Here is a 14,475-nt window from a genome sequence, read left to right as displayed (position 1 = left end):
AGCATTCTTGGGACAGACTTTGGACAGGTTTAAAGATGTCTAACCTTGACCTATATTAAGAGGTCAAAAGGTCACATTCCGTTTCCTATTTTTATGCTCACACGGGTGAGGGTATTTTAGCATTGCGTTATATTTCTTCCTACTGTGTTCAACTTCTCAGTGAGATTAAAATGCTGCTTGTCCTTTTAGATTATTTAACGGCAGCTCATGAACACATCAACAAGCAAAGTGTTTTATGGCACTTGGCTCTGCAAGTCTTGCAGCAGAAAACACTAAAAATATATGCGTTAGAAGGGGAGGGGTGGGGGGCGGGGTTTAGTGTTTGATGCATTACGTGTCCCCAGAAAGTCTGATTTTGTTGCACTACTTTTCTCTCCTTTTCACTTATTTCAGTTGCGTTAGACATAACAACCAATAATGTTTATATTTCTACAAACGTGAACTTGAAACTGGATAGATGAGACATGATAGAAGGAGACGTGGGGACAACAGATGAGACACGCTGACGTGCAATGACGGGCAGCATCTTGAAAGAATAGTAGAGAGCGAGATAAGTGAGCGGAGAAGAGAAAGTGAGGGATGAAAGAAGTGTTACCAGTTAATCAATGTAGTTTTCAGATTTCCCTTCAGTCACTTTTAAGTTTTTTCACCTGATTATTATCGCTCTCCTTGCGTTATCAGTCAGTACTGACTGTCAGCCACCTTGCGCTTTCTTTTCGTCTATCTTGTTCCTGCTGTCAAAAAGAAAGGGAGGGGACAGAGAGAGAAGCGCGCGCGCACACACACACAATGAAATCATTCATCTGTCCAATCAAAGAGGCGGAAGCTCTGAGGAAAGTAAACATCCATCTCTCTCTCTCGCTCGCTCCGTGAGTGTCCATGATTATGATGCCCCGGCATGTGAGGACAGACATATATTCCATTTCTCTGGTGTCTCTTTAAAAAGAATAGATTGTTCTGCTGCTGCAAACAAAGACAGACGGAGAGAGAGAGACACAGGATTTATTACGAGAGGGGAGACGGAAGACAGACACAGGGAGGACAGAAGGAACGAAAGCGCCATCGTTTGACCTCAAGGCTGAGGAGAAACCAGAGGATGAAATAATGAAGGAGGAGAGAGAAATTTAGTGCTGCACTAAACATTTTTGGGGAAAAAAAACAAACAAAAATTCATGCTGGACGCTTTGAGAAGTTTTAGAAATGACGTAAAACCTGCAACAACAACAAAAAAATTCTACATATTCATCAAGTTCTGAAAAGAAAACCAGTTCTGCATCAAGAAAAAAAGAAACAAGAATCCAAACTGATATTTCAAGTAAGAAAAAAAAAAACTGTTAAAAAAACATGGATGCAGAAAAGGAAGACAAATGGGAGAAACAAAGCCGGGAGGAGAAGCAGATTCAGGGAGTGATGGAGAGATGAAAGGAAAAGGAAAGGCTGAGGGGAAAGAAAGATGAAAGATTTTTAGCTAAAGAGGGGCTGACCCCTCACGCTACCCCTCATATTGACCGCGCCGCGCTTTGATAAACTACACTGTGTGCATGTGACCTCTGCACCGTCTGAGCTAAATCAATCTGTCAAACGTGTTAGTGAATCCGTGCTTATTCACCGCCACGCCTGTTTGTGTGTGTATGCGAGACACCGACCCTGACCGGCCATCAAGAGCCAATGACGGAGTATTGATCAAGGCTCCGTCGCCATGGAAACGGCCATTTGGGAGGACAAGCGCGGGTGCGTTTGTGTCAAAGTGGGAAGACTTACTTCAAGGTGGCTCATCAGATCATCGGGTGCGTTTACGAGGCTGTGAAATGTCAGCGTCATAATTTCCATCTGCAGCACATTTTGTGTGTTTTTTTTCATCAATTAAAAAGGTCACTGAGGAACACAAATGCATCATCTGCAAAGAGACGCAAACTGCTGTGTGTGTCGTTTTAATTAAAATAAACTATGACCTCATTAATTCTGTGAGAGTATAATTAGTGAAAACGGTTGCATTTGAAAAGTGTTTGTGTCCTCACTCCTCCAGTGTGAGACGGTGTCAAATAAAGCCTTCCTCCACCGGCGAATCATTACAAAAATTGATTAAAGCTCGACCAGTTCGTCTATAAATACAGTAAGTCTGGTGTTTACGTCGACAGCGGCTCGTGTTGTCAACACAAATTACAAGAATAAACCACAAAAATTAAATGCACTTTTATTTTCATTATTTGATGGTATTTGTTGCTTCAGGTGTGCTGTGCACCTGTCAGTCAAACCCATAAAGGCTCCAGCCTTATCTATGGAGAAAACAACAACAAAACACTTGTCACTAAAAGCATTTTTTTTTTTTTTTGTGAGTATTCATTGTTTGATATTTCCCCTAATTTCATCCAACAGGTATTTTTAGAAGTCATGAGATTGTGGTGTTGCACATACGCAAACTTCAAAAATTGTGTCACTGTCCAAATACTTATTTGTATCAGTTTTCATTTCAAGGTGCTAAAATGTTAGGCTGAGTAAATAAAATGGAGTACTTCACAGTAGGTTCAACACCGGTGAATTCTAACAGGAGAGTTTGCGTCAACATCAAGCGCTTGAGGTTGGCTCCAAAAATCTCTGTCCGAAGACCCTCATGTTAAAATCCCCAATAATACAGCAGATATAATTAACATGTTTACAGCCTGGTCCAATAAATGGTTTTGGTCACTATAGCTAGTGACTCCATTCATGACAATTAGGGCTGTGGTCGCTATGAGTGACAGCTAGTGTTCCAACAGGTGCAGGACCTTGCTAGAAGAGACAGTTAGCTGCTTTGGTCTCAACCGTGTTTGTTTTTTCCTGTCCACCTTGCTGTGCTGTAAACTGTATTGGACCATCGAACAATTTGGTGCTCCAGTGTTTCTTTTGAGTCACATTTTAGTGTTTATTTTGTATATTTGTGCTAATTAGCAGGTGTCGATAGCTTGGTGATGTTAGCTACATTGATGGTGCTAGAGCTGAGGCATTACATACCACTCATATTTTTTTAAATACCTGCTCCCAGGCCACCTGTTATGAAACCCACCACCTAGTGAACAAAAATGTTAGACACCCCAACTAAGGTTAGCTTGTTAGCATTAGCTTGTTTGGTGACTACAAGCTGGGGGAGCTTCATTCATCCCGTCAAGGGACCAACAATCTTGCTTATGCTCCACCTCTTTACCCATTTATGGTTTGTCCAGGAGTTAGGTGGGGTCAGGCACCAATTTGGAGATCAACATGTTTTCAAAGTGACTGAGCTAGCTAGCCAAGGTAATCCAGCCGCTTACTTTACCAGTTAGCATGTTGCAACCTGAAAACAGACTTGTTGACCTTGATTACGACAAACAAGTATTATGCTAATATTTGTTCATCTGGTAGTGTTAGATTGCTACAGTTGGTGATTTTAAGACTTCAACTTTGCACTTGTGTTGTCACACATATCCTAGGTATGATGATTAATTCCACACCGAGCAAGACGTTACTTGGTTACCAAGTTTCCAGGATCACCTACTCGAAGCCACACGAATAAAACCATCATTGCCAATCGACTGCCTGCTACAAGTACACCTCGTTAATTTTTATGATTTGAGTTGATCGAGTTAATCGATTACTCACTGCAACCTTACACAGTGTGAAGGTATAGTGTCAACGCAGAGGTCAGAGGTCACAGACTAACCTGTCCTAGAATGAAGAAACCAAACCCAGAGAAGGAAGCTTTGTTGTGGAGGTGATCAAAACATGTAGGTCGGCGGAGTGCAGATACGCCCATCACTGTATACACACACACACACTTGTATGTGGTGAGTAAATGTACTTTTATTTTAGTGTGACCCGCTCTTTGTTCCTGCACTCGGTGCAGGAAGGAGAGTGGACCGTTGACGAGGATTAATGCCCAACATATGGCAACCCTACGGGACTCACGCACACGCACTGCAGTCATTACTCTGAACAAAGAAGTGTACGGCTAATGAGAAGGCAATATCGTGTGTCCTTTGCATGCACACGCAGCACGGACACACACAGCAGACCCACCTGCTATAAACACACAGAGAGAGAGAATAGTCGGTTTATTGTATGATAGAAAGAGGTGAAGCAGAGTTCAGAGGAAAAGTGGAGGTTCATGTTTTTCATTCCTTCATGCTCCTCTGCCTCACACTCTCCGTTCTCACAGAGGAGATCACACTTCACTCACTTTTTCTTCACGTCTTTTTACACTTTTCTCCCTTTTCATTCCATCCTCCTCACTAAGACCTGCGTAATGAATTCCAAAAATATTTGGGCACTGACAAAGCTACTGATGCGCTGGATAGCATTAGACCACCAGAGGGCGGTATTCACTCTGTCGCTGTGTTCTTGTTTGTGACCTCCAATGAGCCTTCTTCAGGATCTCTGAGAAGTGGCTGATTTTTGTTAAAAACCTTCTGGAGAAACGATGTTTGGATCAGTGGAGATGATGATTTGTGTCTCATTAGCTCCTTATAGGTTTCTTTTTTATTTAAAGCTTTTTATTTAGCTGCAAAAATAATCAATGGACTTTCATCACCTTAGAATGAGTCCTTCATGTCTACATTTGAATGGGAGCGGGCCCCCTCATGGAGGAGGCCCAAAAGGGACATACTTACTCTGCCTTTTGCAGCGCAGACGTAAAACTGAATTCGGGTTGCTACTGCAGGCTAACAAGTTTGAGCACCCTAATTTTTGAACAAAAAACAAAACAAAAAAAAACCAAAGAATCTTACAAATAGTTTATCACAAAAGAAGGCAAAAATATGAAGGGAAATTAAATTATGAATGGGAATACCATAATACAAACTGTAAGCTCACCACTAGATGGCACTAAATCCTACACACTGTAGCTTTTACAGAAATCTGATAGGGGATATATCAGAACTGCTTGTGTTGGTTGGTGGAGATGCAGTGGTTTTCCATTATTACAGAAGATGTGCTCCGAGTGCTCTTCCAGTTTGTTTATTCATCTCTGTTGGAAATTATATAAAGTTCTCAACACATTCAGCCCCAGACGTCTCCACTGACCACGTCCTTCAAAAATGGCTAAAATTGGTTCTCGAGCCATAAATCAGGCTCTTAATTAATCTTGAGTGCATCCTTCTTAATGTCTGCCCAATCAGAGCCGGGTTTAGCAGACAACCCCCCCCCCTTCAGCTTGTGGTTCACTTCCAGCAGAGTTGAACTGCAGTTATTTTAGTGGTCGACCGCAGCAAATAATGAGATCAAAGTGAAGCCTGACTGCATTTATTTGAGTGTATTTAAATCAAATTCAAAAGCACATTGTGGGAATTACGCCAGTTTTTTTTCCTGTCTGTGGTTTATGTTCAGTGATGGGAAGAAAGAACTCCTGGATGGAGTTGCGGTGCTTGTTTTCACACTTTTTTTCCCCAGAATTTTCTAAAGGGAGCAGGTTTTTGCTTTTACCTGCAATTTCCCCCCCCCCCCTCAAAAAGTTGTTTGATCACAAATTTGAACCTGTCAATCACAGAGAGGGTGGGAGGGGTTGCAGGAATGATTGATTTGTGCCCTTTTATTTATTTTTAAAGATGTGCATTCTTTTTTTTTTTTTTTTTTTTTTTTTTTTTTTTTTTTTTTTAAGTAAATTAGTGCAAAAATATTTTCCGTAAGCATCCTTTAAGGAGTCTCAGAGTGACACTGGAGATTATCTTATCTACATCTGCTCAAAGTGCTTCCAGCACGGCTTTGTGCTTTTCTAAAGGACATGACTGCACAATATGTTGAAATTATCTCCTCATGCTTTCATGAAAATACTCCCCCCCCCCCCCCCCTTGTTTAACTGTTCAAATGTCTTCCCTGGGGGAACAGAACCAGGCTAATGGGTCTCGGGTAATTTGACTCTGACGACTGTTCTAATTCCTCTGATCAAGTATTCCCATTCTGAAATAACTGTACTTTGTTGCGTGTATCCTCTTCTGTTCTCATACGTGACTTTGTTGCGATACCTTGTTCAGGTTTTTATTTTTCGGTGCGCCCCTCCCTCTTCTCTCTCTAGGTGTAAATGACTTTGGACGGCCATCTGTTACTTAGCCACCCTGCCGAGAGTTGGCCTGCATGAACGCCGCCTGTGCGTGCACATTTGTGCACAGTTATTCTTAGTTGCACGTGTACGCTTATTGGAGTGTATACGTGTGTTTGCTGATGCTTACGTGCACATGCATAATGCAGCAGGCTACGTGTTGGTGTGTGTGTGTGTGTGTGTGTGTGTGTGTGTGAGTGAGAGGGTAACGTGCAGCCGTGTAATCGGACTCACCTGTACGTGTACTTTGTGTATTCATGTGCAAGATGCGGGTTTGGACCTGTGTTGGCGTATTTTAGCTAATTTAGCTCTCATTTACGAGCCTCACCTGATGTTCTGCTGACAAACACACAAAAATGTCCAAATGCAGATTAAGTTCAAGTTTTATTGAGTGATGAATTAGTCATTCTCCTGCCTGCAGCTGCTTCACAGTAAAAGCGCCAAGACTGACAAAAACAATTTTTTAAGACTTATTGTGAAGCAGTTGTGTACTGAATACTAAATAAAAGCCCAAACATTCAAGACGAGGTATTATTAAAAATATTTTGTATGGTGGGTGGGGTGACCTTTGTCTTTACTTTGAACTCATAGTATATGAGTTTCCTTTATGACCATGCTGTAAGGAGACTAGCGAGGGAAGCCACCAAGACAGCTCTTAAGTTGAATAGGCTTCTGTGATTGGAGCAACTGGGAATGGTGCAACATTTGCTGGCTTCATCTCCATTCACAGCTTAACTGGAAAAGAAGAAAACATCAAATCTCAGCTTGGGTCTCCTATGTGCCTTTTGGAAAACTATAGCTCAAATTACACAGGTTCTTTTTAAGGAAATCCTCCTCTGTCCCACTTCATCATGAAGCTGTATAACTGGTGGGTGCAACAGACAGAGGTTGCACTGGGTGCACTTTCTCCACATGCACACAACCACAGAAGCCTGTAACTCCTTCAGTTGTCTGGGTGTCTTGGTGGCTTCCCTCACTTGTCCTGTTGCAGCATGGCCACTCAACTTTTGATGTGGTTGTCCACTGACTTGTCTCAAGAAAACTGGCTGGAAAAGTGATGAACACTGAAACCAGAAGTAGAGGCTGTAACACCAGGACCTTATGTATTTAATGATTCATGCAAATTATTTCTTTGTAATAAATTGTTACCGTAATATATGGTTCTGTCAGGCCTGTGTGTGTTGTAATCCAAGTTTGTCTGCTGCATTGATTTCAATACTGAACCAGCCACATGTACAGGGTTAGTACAAATGAGTACTGCACATGCACATCCTGTATATGTGAGCCCCACCTTCAGACACTTGGCGATGGTCGACAAGCACCAACTTCCCTAGAAACCATGTTCGGAGATTAAATGTGCTCCAACCAAGAACAGGGTCAGAATAGAGTCAACAAAGATCTTGGGTTTTCCCAGATAGAGAGCCCGTCAAGCTGTAAATGGGCTCCAACTGGCGTTCCTTCTCCTCTATGCTGAGGAGCAAAGAGGAGAAAGAGGGGTGATTGGGGAAAGCGTGTCCAAAGGGAAGTTGGTGTTTTGGTCTAAGGCAGGGGTAGGCAACCTGTTCCAGAAAGAGCCATGAGGGTGCAGGTTTTCTTTGCAGCCACTGACTCCACCAGGTGATTTCACTGATTAACTGATTCCATCTGCTCAAAGTGATATTAATCAGTAAAATCACCTGGTGGAGTCAGTGGCTGCAAAGAAAACCTGCACCCTCATGGCTCTTTCTGGAACAGGTTGCCTACCCCTGGTCTAAGGTGTTGGTTGTAGCGCAACATCTAGTGGCACTAAAACTCCACCTCTGTGCATTTATTGTCATAACCTCTTATGAAACTATACAGAACACTTTTTACCCACGGTCATCAAATATTGCCATCGGGTAATACGAAGACTTTGCGTCCGTCCTCAGCATTAAGTCCAGTCCTCTTAATGCCAGAGTCTTCAAATTCACAGGAAACATTTTTGGGACACAGACCTTGGACAAGTTCAAAGATGGCTAACATAGACATATTTTAAGAGGCTTTAAAAAAAAAATAAAAAAATTGCATTCTGCTCCTATTTTTATGGTATGATCTTGCAGATGTTAGCATGGTGATGTTAGTTCCTGGTGTCGCTAGCCGATAACTTTGCTTCATTTTTGGCTAAATACAGCACCGTTATCATATATTATGTAAAACTGGAAATGCTGTTTTCGTAACCTGATAACATTCCTGGAGTGATTTATAAGACATGCAGCGGACGTTAGCGTGGTGACGTCACTTCTTGGTCTAGCTAGCTGCTAACTGCTTAGTTTGTGTAAAAGCTAGCAAGAAATAATCACTTCTAAAACTGGAAACACTTTTTTTTGTAACCTGATAACATCCCTGGAGTGATTTATAAGACCAAGTGATTTAACTCAAAGCGAACTTCCGCTATTGTTTAAAGCTCTTAAATGTAAATATTGTTTATATTTGACTGATTGATAGATACAGGGGCTTTACTGAACATGTACAAATTTTAAGTACGACAGTAGCGTCTTAATAATGTAAATAAACGTATAATTATATACACTTTGCACTGGGATACTAATTAAACAAGTGCAAATTATAAAGAAAACAAATGGTCATACGGCTGAGGGTATTTTAGCATTGTGTTATATTTGGAATACATGATCAGATTTAGTTGTACTAGAGTGGGTGAATATTGTCAGGTGTGATATTAGTCATATTTGATGTACAGTAACAACCAAAAATCTGCACCAAATTTATTATAACTTGCGTCCAGTTCTATACTTTCCAATAAGATGGATTTTTTTTTTTAAAGACATTTTTCACACATTTAATTTTAACTGGGGGTGTGTGTGGGGGGGTATTTTAACCTTTTAACTTGGCAACTGTTCCTACCTGTTTTAGAAATTTGAGGGTTGTCAGTCTGTTCCAGTTTTGCACCCGTTTTGAATGGACCAATCAAATGCATCAGTGGCCTGATAGGTGAGCTGTCACCCTGACGGCGTATTGATTACACATTCATCATTTATTTACAGCTTTGTGTTCTTATTGTCGCCCCCTGTGGGTGTCAGTTGTAATCGGCTCTGTGCATCTTACAGCCACCAGCTAAAGAAGTGCATCAACAGTTCCAAAGTCGGAATCCGTGTCACACTAATTCATGCCCCCCCCTCTGTCCCCCTGCAGCTCTCGTCCGGGCCGTCCTCCGAAGCGTTGTTCTGGGGCAGGGATCCAGGAAAGCTCCAGGCTGCTGCACCCGGGCCTCCCCGGCCTGCTGTCCCCCAACCTGCTCTCACACACCGGTAACTCTCTCCCTCTTTTTTTCCCCCTAATTTCCTCTATCCGTTTGAAATCTTCTCTCTTTTTGTATCCACTCTTTATTCTCTCCACCGCACTCATCTTTTTCCGTTCCACTGCACTATCGTCATTTTTTTCTCCTCCCCGTCTCCACTTCATTACTCTACTTCTTCCTTTCCATCTTTCACTCACATCTTTTCTTTTGTCTCCTCCAAATCTTTACCACTTTTTTCCTTGTCCCTCCTTCATTGACGCCACCTTTACTCATCCTGTTTTCTTTTCTTTCCTCCCTTGTATCCTTTCTCCTATCTTTCCCTCCTCCAGTCAAGAATTGCCTTCCTTCTCTCCTTCCTTGATTCCTATTACCGTCACCAACACTACCTTCCCTCTCCTTTTTCATTCCTTTGCTCACTTCCGTTCTCATCCTCTTTCACTATTTCCCTTCCTTTTTTAATGGCCACTCCTCTTCCTCTCCTTTATTTTGTTATCCATTCTCCTTTCCATCTTATTTTAGTCATCCAATTCTTCTGATGTCATCTCTCCCTTTCTTCTCCTTTGAAACCTTCTATCCTCATGATCTCTACTTCCATCATCCTTCCATCCATTTCCTCATTTTCATTTTTGAGAAAAGAGCGACAGAAGAGGAAAACATTGCCAGGAGACAACGGCAACTAAAAACTACGGCCGAGGAAAAGGACAGATAGAGGAATAGACAGAGATGGAGGGATCTGAGGCTAGAGAACAGAAGAAAGAATGAAGGAATCATAGATGGAAAGAGACAAACAAGACAATAAGGGAAAGATCTGCAGAGAGAAACAGTCGAATGAGTGCAGACGGCACGATGGTGTGATGAATGACATGTCTCTGGGGTCCTACTCCTCCATCTGTCCATCCCTCCCTACCTCTTTTCTTCCCTACTTACTTCTCTTGCCCCCTCTTACTTTTTCTACTTTGTCAGTACTACAGTAGATCACTTTCTTCCTTCCTTTCCTCTGTCATTTCCTCCCCGTTTCCCCTTCCCTGTCCCCTTGTTTCCTCCTACAGTACGTTACTTCCTTCCTTTCCTCTGTCATTTCCTCCCTCTTTCTCCTTCCCTGTCCCCTTGTTTCCTCCTACAGTATGTTACTTTCTTCCTTCCTTCCTTTCCTTCTGTCATTTTTTTTCTCCTTCCCTGTCTACTTGGCTCCTACTACTTTCTCCTTCCCTTTATCACCAGAAAGTTTCCTTCCTTTTCTTCCTCTCTCCTTTTCTGTTTCAGTGCTGCCACACTTTGATCTTCTTTCCTTAGTTCACCTCTCTCCCTCCTTTTTGGATTTGACACTTCAGTTCCTTCCTTCCTTTCTCACTGCTCCTATGTCTCCACTTTCCTCCTGTCCCTCCTCCATACCTTCTTTTAATCTTTCCTCATCTTTTTCCTTAACATTCTTTCTCCACACCTCCTCTGTGCTCTAACACTTCATTGCTGCTTTCTTTTCCATGTCTTTCCTTCCTGTTATCTCTCCTCCCATCCTCGCTTCCTTATGTTCTCTCCCCTTCTTACCTTCCTTCCTACACTCTCATTTCTCCTCTGAAGTTTTTTCATCTTTTTTCTTGCACCATTCTGTTTTTTCTTTCATTACTTCCACTAGTCCTCACTTCCTTTCTCTTCTTCCATCCTCACTACCTCAGTTTGTTCCTCAGTTCCTTCTTGCCCTCCTTCCTAACTTTCATCCTCCCACCTGCCCTCATTGGTACATCCTTCCTCGACTTCCTGATGCCTCCTTTTTTGTTGTTTTGTTCATAATTTTACTTCCACTTTAGTTTCACTTCCTTTCTCATCTCAACAACTTTATACCTTCTTTCCTTCCTGTCCTTTTTTTAACATCCATAATTCCCTTCTTCCCTTCCTTGTGCTTTCCTTATATCTACTCCGGTACTTCCTGCTGTTTTTTTTTTTTTTTTTTTTGCTTCTCCCGTCTTATCTCCTTTTTTGCGTATACTTTCCCTCTCCCTCATTCCTTCCTTCTCACATGTTTCTCCACCATCCTTTTGCTTCCCCTGACATAATTTTGCCCATCTTGCGTTTTTCCTCTCCTTCCTCTCTCTCTCTCTCTCTCCTTCATCCCTTATTTCTCCCCCTTGACAGTGACCGTCTCTCTCTCTCTCTCTCTCGCGGATAAATAAAACATGCTTGTGTTTAGTGACATATGGACACGGCTCACTGTGGCATACTAATGACACGCACACATTACTGCCTGCACACACACATCAGGTGAAGTGTGCACGTGTTTGTGTGCATGTGAATGTGTGTTTGTTGAACATTAGTGGAACCCTGAGAAAACATTTGGTCACTTATGATCGCTCATTAGCCCGCACAAACACAAAGCACACGCACAACCCCCCCACCCCCGCACGCACGCACACACACACACACACACACACACACACACACACACACACACACACACACAGTTGGCAGTGTCGCATTCCGCCCGAGTCACACACACGCAGAGTTCGGTTGTCTTAACGGCACCGCGTCCATGGAGACGCCACGTTGCCAGGGGAGACGGGCTGTTGTTTACGACCTCGCGGGCGCCACGGCGATGGGGGGCATCGGCCAATCACAGATGGACATTTATCACACAGTTAGAAAACGTGCAGCAGACTTCAGAGGAAAATGGTGACAAAGTAAACGAAAGGGAAGGATGAGGGGAAAAATGAAATGACGGAGGAATTAAAAGAAGGTAAGAGGAGTGTAACACAGCATCAGGAGAGAGAGAGGAGAGTGTGTGTTCAACAAACTCCTTATTCCTGTTCACTTTAAAAACAATGTGCTTTAAATTTAATTTTTTTTTAATCATCTCCAGACCAGAATTGGTGAACTAAAATAATATTAAAACAACATATGTTGCAACATAATTGCTCACAGCATCTTCTTACACAAAATAATCAAATAAGACAACACAGTTGGTTGTTGGCGAGTTTTATTTTTTCTAACTGTTAGAAGCTAGTTCCCTGCAGAAAAAAAATGATCAGTTTGTCTAGTATTTACCGCTGCTGTTAGCTTTTATAAACATAATTATTGTAATATAGAAAATAGTATTTTATTTCAACCCCATACCTTTATATAAAAACTACAGTTAATCTAATCGAAACTTTGTTTTGTTTTAAATGTTTTATTACTTCATCTTCCTGCAAAGTACACGGGATGAGCCTACGTCAGCGTCCGCTCACCACCTTGGCATGCGAACAATGTGGCACTGAATTTTTCCTCTTAACCCAAATTTGGGATGAGGGGAAAAAAGTATTGAAAGAAGAAACATTCTGAGGGAAGTTAACAGTATTCCAGTAAGCAAAAAGAAGAGATGGAAATAATGGATGGAGGTGATCGTAAATTTAATAAGCAGAGAGAGTAAAGAGATGAAAAAGGAGGATAAAACTGGAAGATGAGAGGAGGAGGTGAACGACAACAAGAGAGTGATATCAGTTTAATTGGGCCCGTCTTCTTTAACAAAGAGGCAGTGATGATGTGTTAACCTATGCAGAGCGCTGCGGCACTCATTTGACTTGTTAATTCACTTCAAAAACGCCTCAATGCTTTGCCTTGTCTTTTTAAACACACACACACACACACACACACACGTTGGATGCAAGGATGAATAAACACACCCACAAACTTTTAATCAGTCCAGATATTTTTTGACCAGACTGTAGGGGAACATGACTGAATTTACAGTAGATTTTCTAAAACGGTACAACTTGTTTCTTATTTTGATGTGAATCACAATAAATGTAAAAGAGCAAGTAAGAAAAAAGTGTTTTTAGATAGTAATAAGATGAAGAATCACCATCATTTAACTCAGACAAAAAGGCTGGTAATGTTCAGAACCTCTGGGAAACACCTGTGATTGTGTCTTTAATCAAGGAGAGTTAATACTGACAACGCTGGTTTCCAACTTTGAGATTTTTTTTTTGGCAACAATTTGACCCAAATATGATTCATATGGATATGATATAAATGTATTTATTCTTAATCAGTGGCACCTCAGAAAATCCAAATATTTGTATTATTGACAAAAATCAAGTGATTCCAAAACGGCATTTTAAAGCACAAAGTCAACAAAGCAAATTTTGATTTCTTTCTGGGTGCACTGTGGGGTACAGGACAACACAAATTGCCAATGATCACTTCAATAACTAAAAATTTGATAAAACTCATAAATTGCAGGAGACCACTGAAGATGTTAAGCGTATTATTGAATCAAATGTCCAACCGCTGACATGTAATTAGCTCCTGAAGTACTAATAGTAGGGACTGAAGCCCAAAAAATGGTGTTAAACAGATTAACACTTTAAGTCCTGAGTGTAAACGGGGATTTAACTCTATAACAAACTGCGGCTAAGTCTTGGAGCCATTGGAAAACCAGTGGTTTGATGTTTTTGTCCTAATAAGATGTTGGAATACAAATAGACTCACAAAGTTGAACACTTGCAAAAGCAACTACTTCTAGTCGAGATTAAAGGAAATGGCCAGCAAAAATGGCAGGGGGGCAGAGGGGTGGAATCTTGGACATACAGTGAAAGCTAAAGATGACCAACCTAAGTGCTGCAGCGTAGAGCAGAAATCTGTTTGGCTCAGCACAAGAGCAATCGGCCGCATTTGTAAATTGGCACTCCGAGTGCTCGCAAGGGGAAAAAAAGAAAGAAAGAAAGAAAGAAAGGAAAAACAAACCAAAAAACCCAAGAAAAACAAGAAGGAATGAACAGTGTGTTTCTAAATTCAGAACACAAAGAGCAATTTCTTCCTTTTCCCGTTTGTTTTATTCAAAGTGTCGCTCCATCTGAGTGTTCAGGGCACTTCGTCAGAAATGTAGGTGCAGCAAATTAAATATTTATGACTGTGGCCAAACGCGAGCTTAGAGGGGGGTGAGGATCACCAAATAGCATCCAGCAGCAAACTCAGTGCTATGAAAGACCTTCAACATTACACTGGGGAATGACAGTCAGATCTCATTTCGAAACCTTAGCAATGACTCCTGCTTTTGCCCCGACTGACTACCAAATTCTCTTCTTTTGGGTTCCAGCTCAACAAAATGTCAAACCCATTAATCTTATGACTAACATCCACAAAAATGACCTTTCTACCAAGTTGCAGCTAGTCGTACCAGAGT

General features: G+C 41.6%; 1 protein-coding gene across 4 annotated transcripts in view; it reads left to right on the top strand.

The window, feature by feature from the left end:
* The window catches only part of LOC117505204 (dachshund homolog 2-like), a 99,834-nt gene that overhangs the window by 53,637 nt on the left and 31,722 nt on the right, over positions 1-14,475 (top strand). For all 4 annotated transcript variants that reach the window (XM_034164777.1, XM_034164780.1, XM_034164779.1 and 1 more), the window contains one exon: positions 9,215-9,330. In XM_034164777.1, the coding sequence (XP_034020668.1) occupies positions 9,215-9,330 (116 nt within the window). The remainder of the gene's footprint in view (positions 1-9,214; positions 9,331-14,475) is intronic.

Source organism: Thalassophryne amazonica, chromosome 23, assembly GCF_902500255.1.
Source record: "Thalassophryne amazonica chromosome 23, fThaAma1.1, whole genome shotgun sequence".
NCBI classification, from domain to species: Eukaryota; Metazoa; Chordata; class Actinopteri; order Batrachoidiformes; family Batrachoididae; genus Thalassophryne; species Thalassophryne amazonica.
The sequence above is the reverse complement of the archived record's forward strand: the minus strand, read 5'-3'. Positions and strand labels throughout refer to the sequence as shown.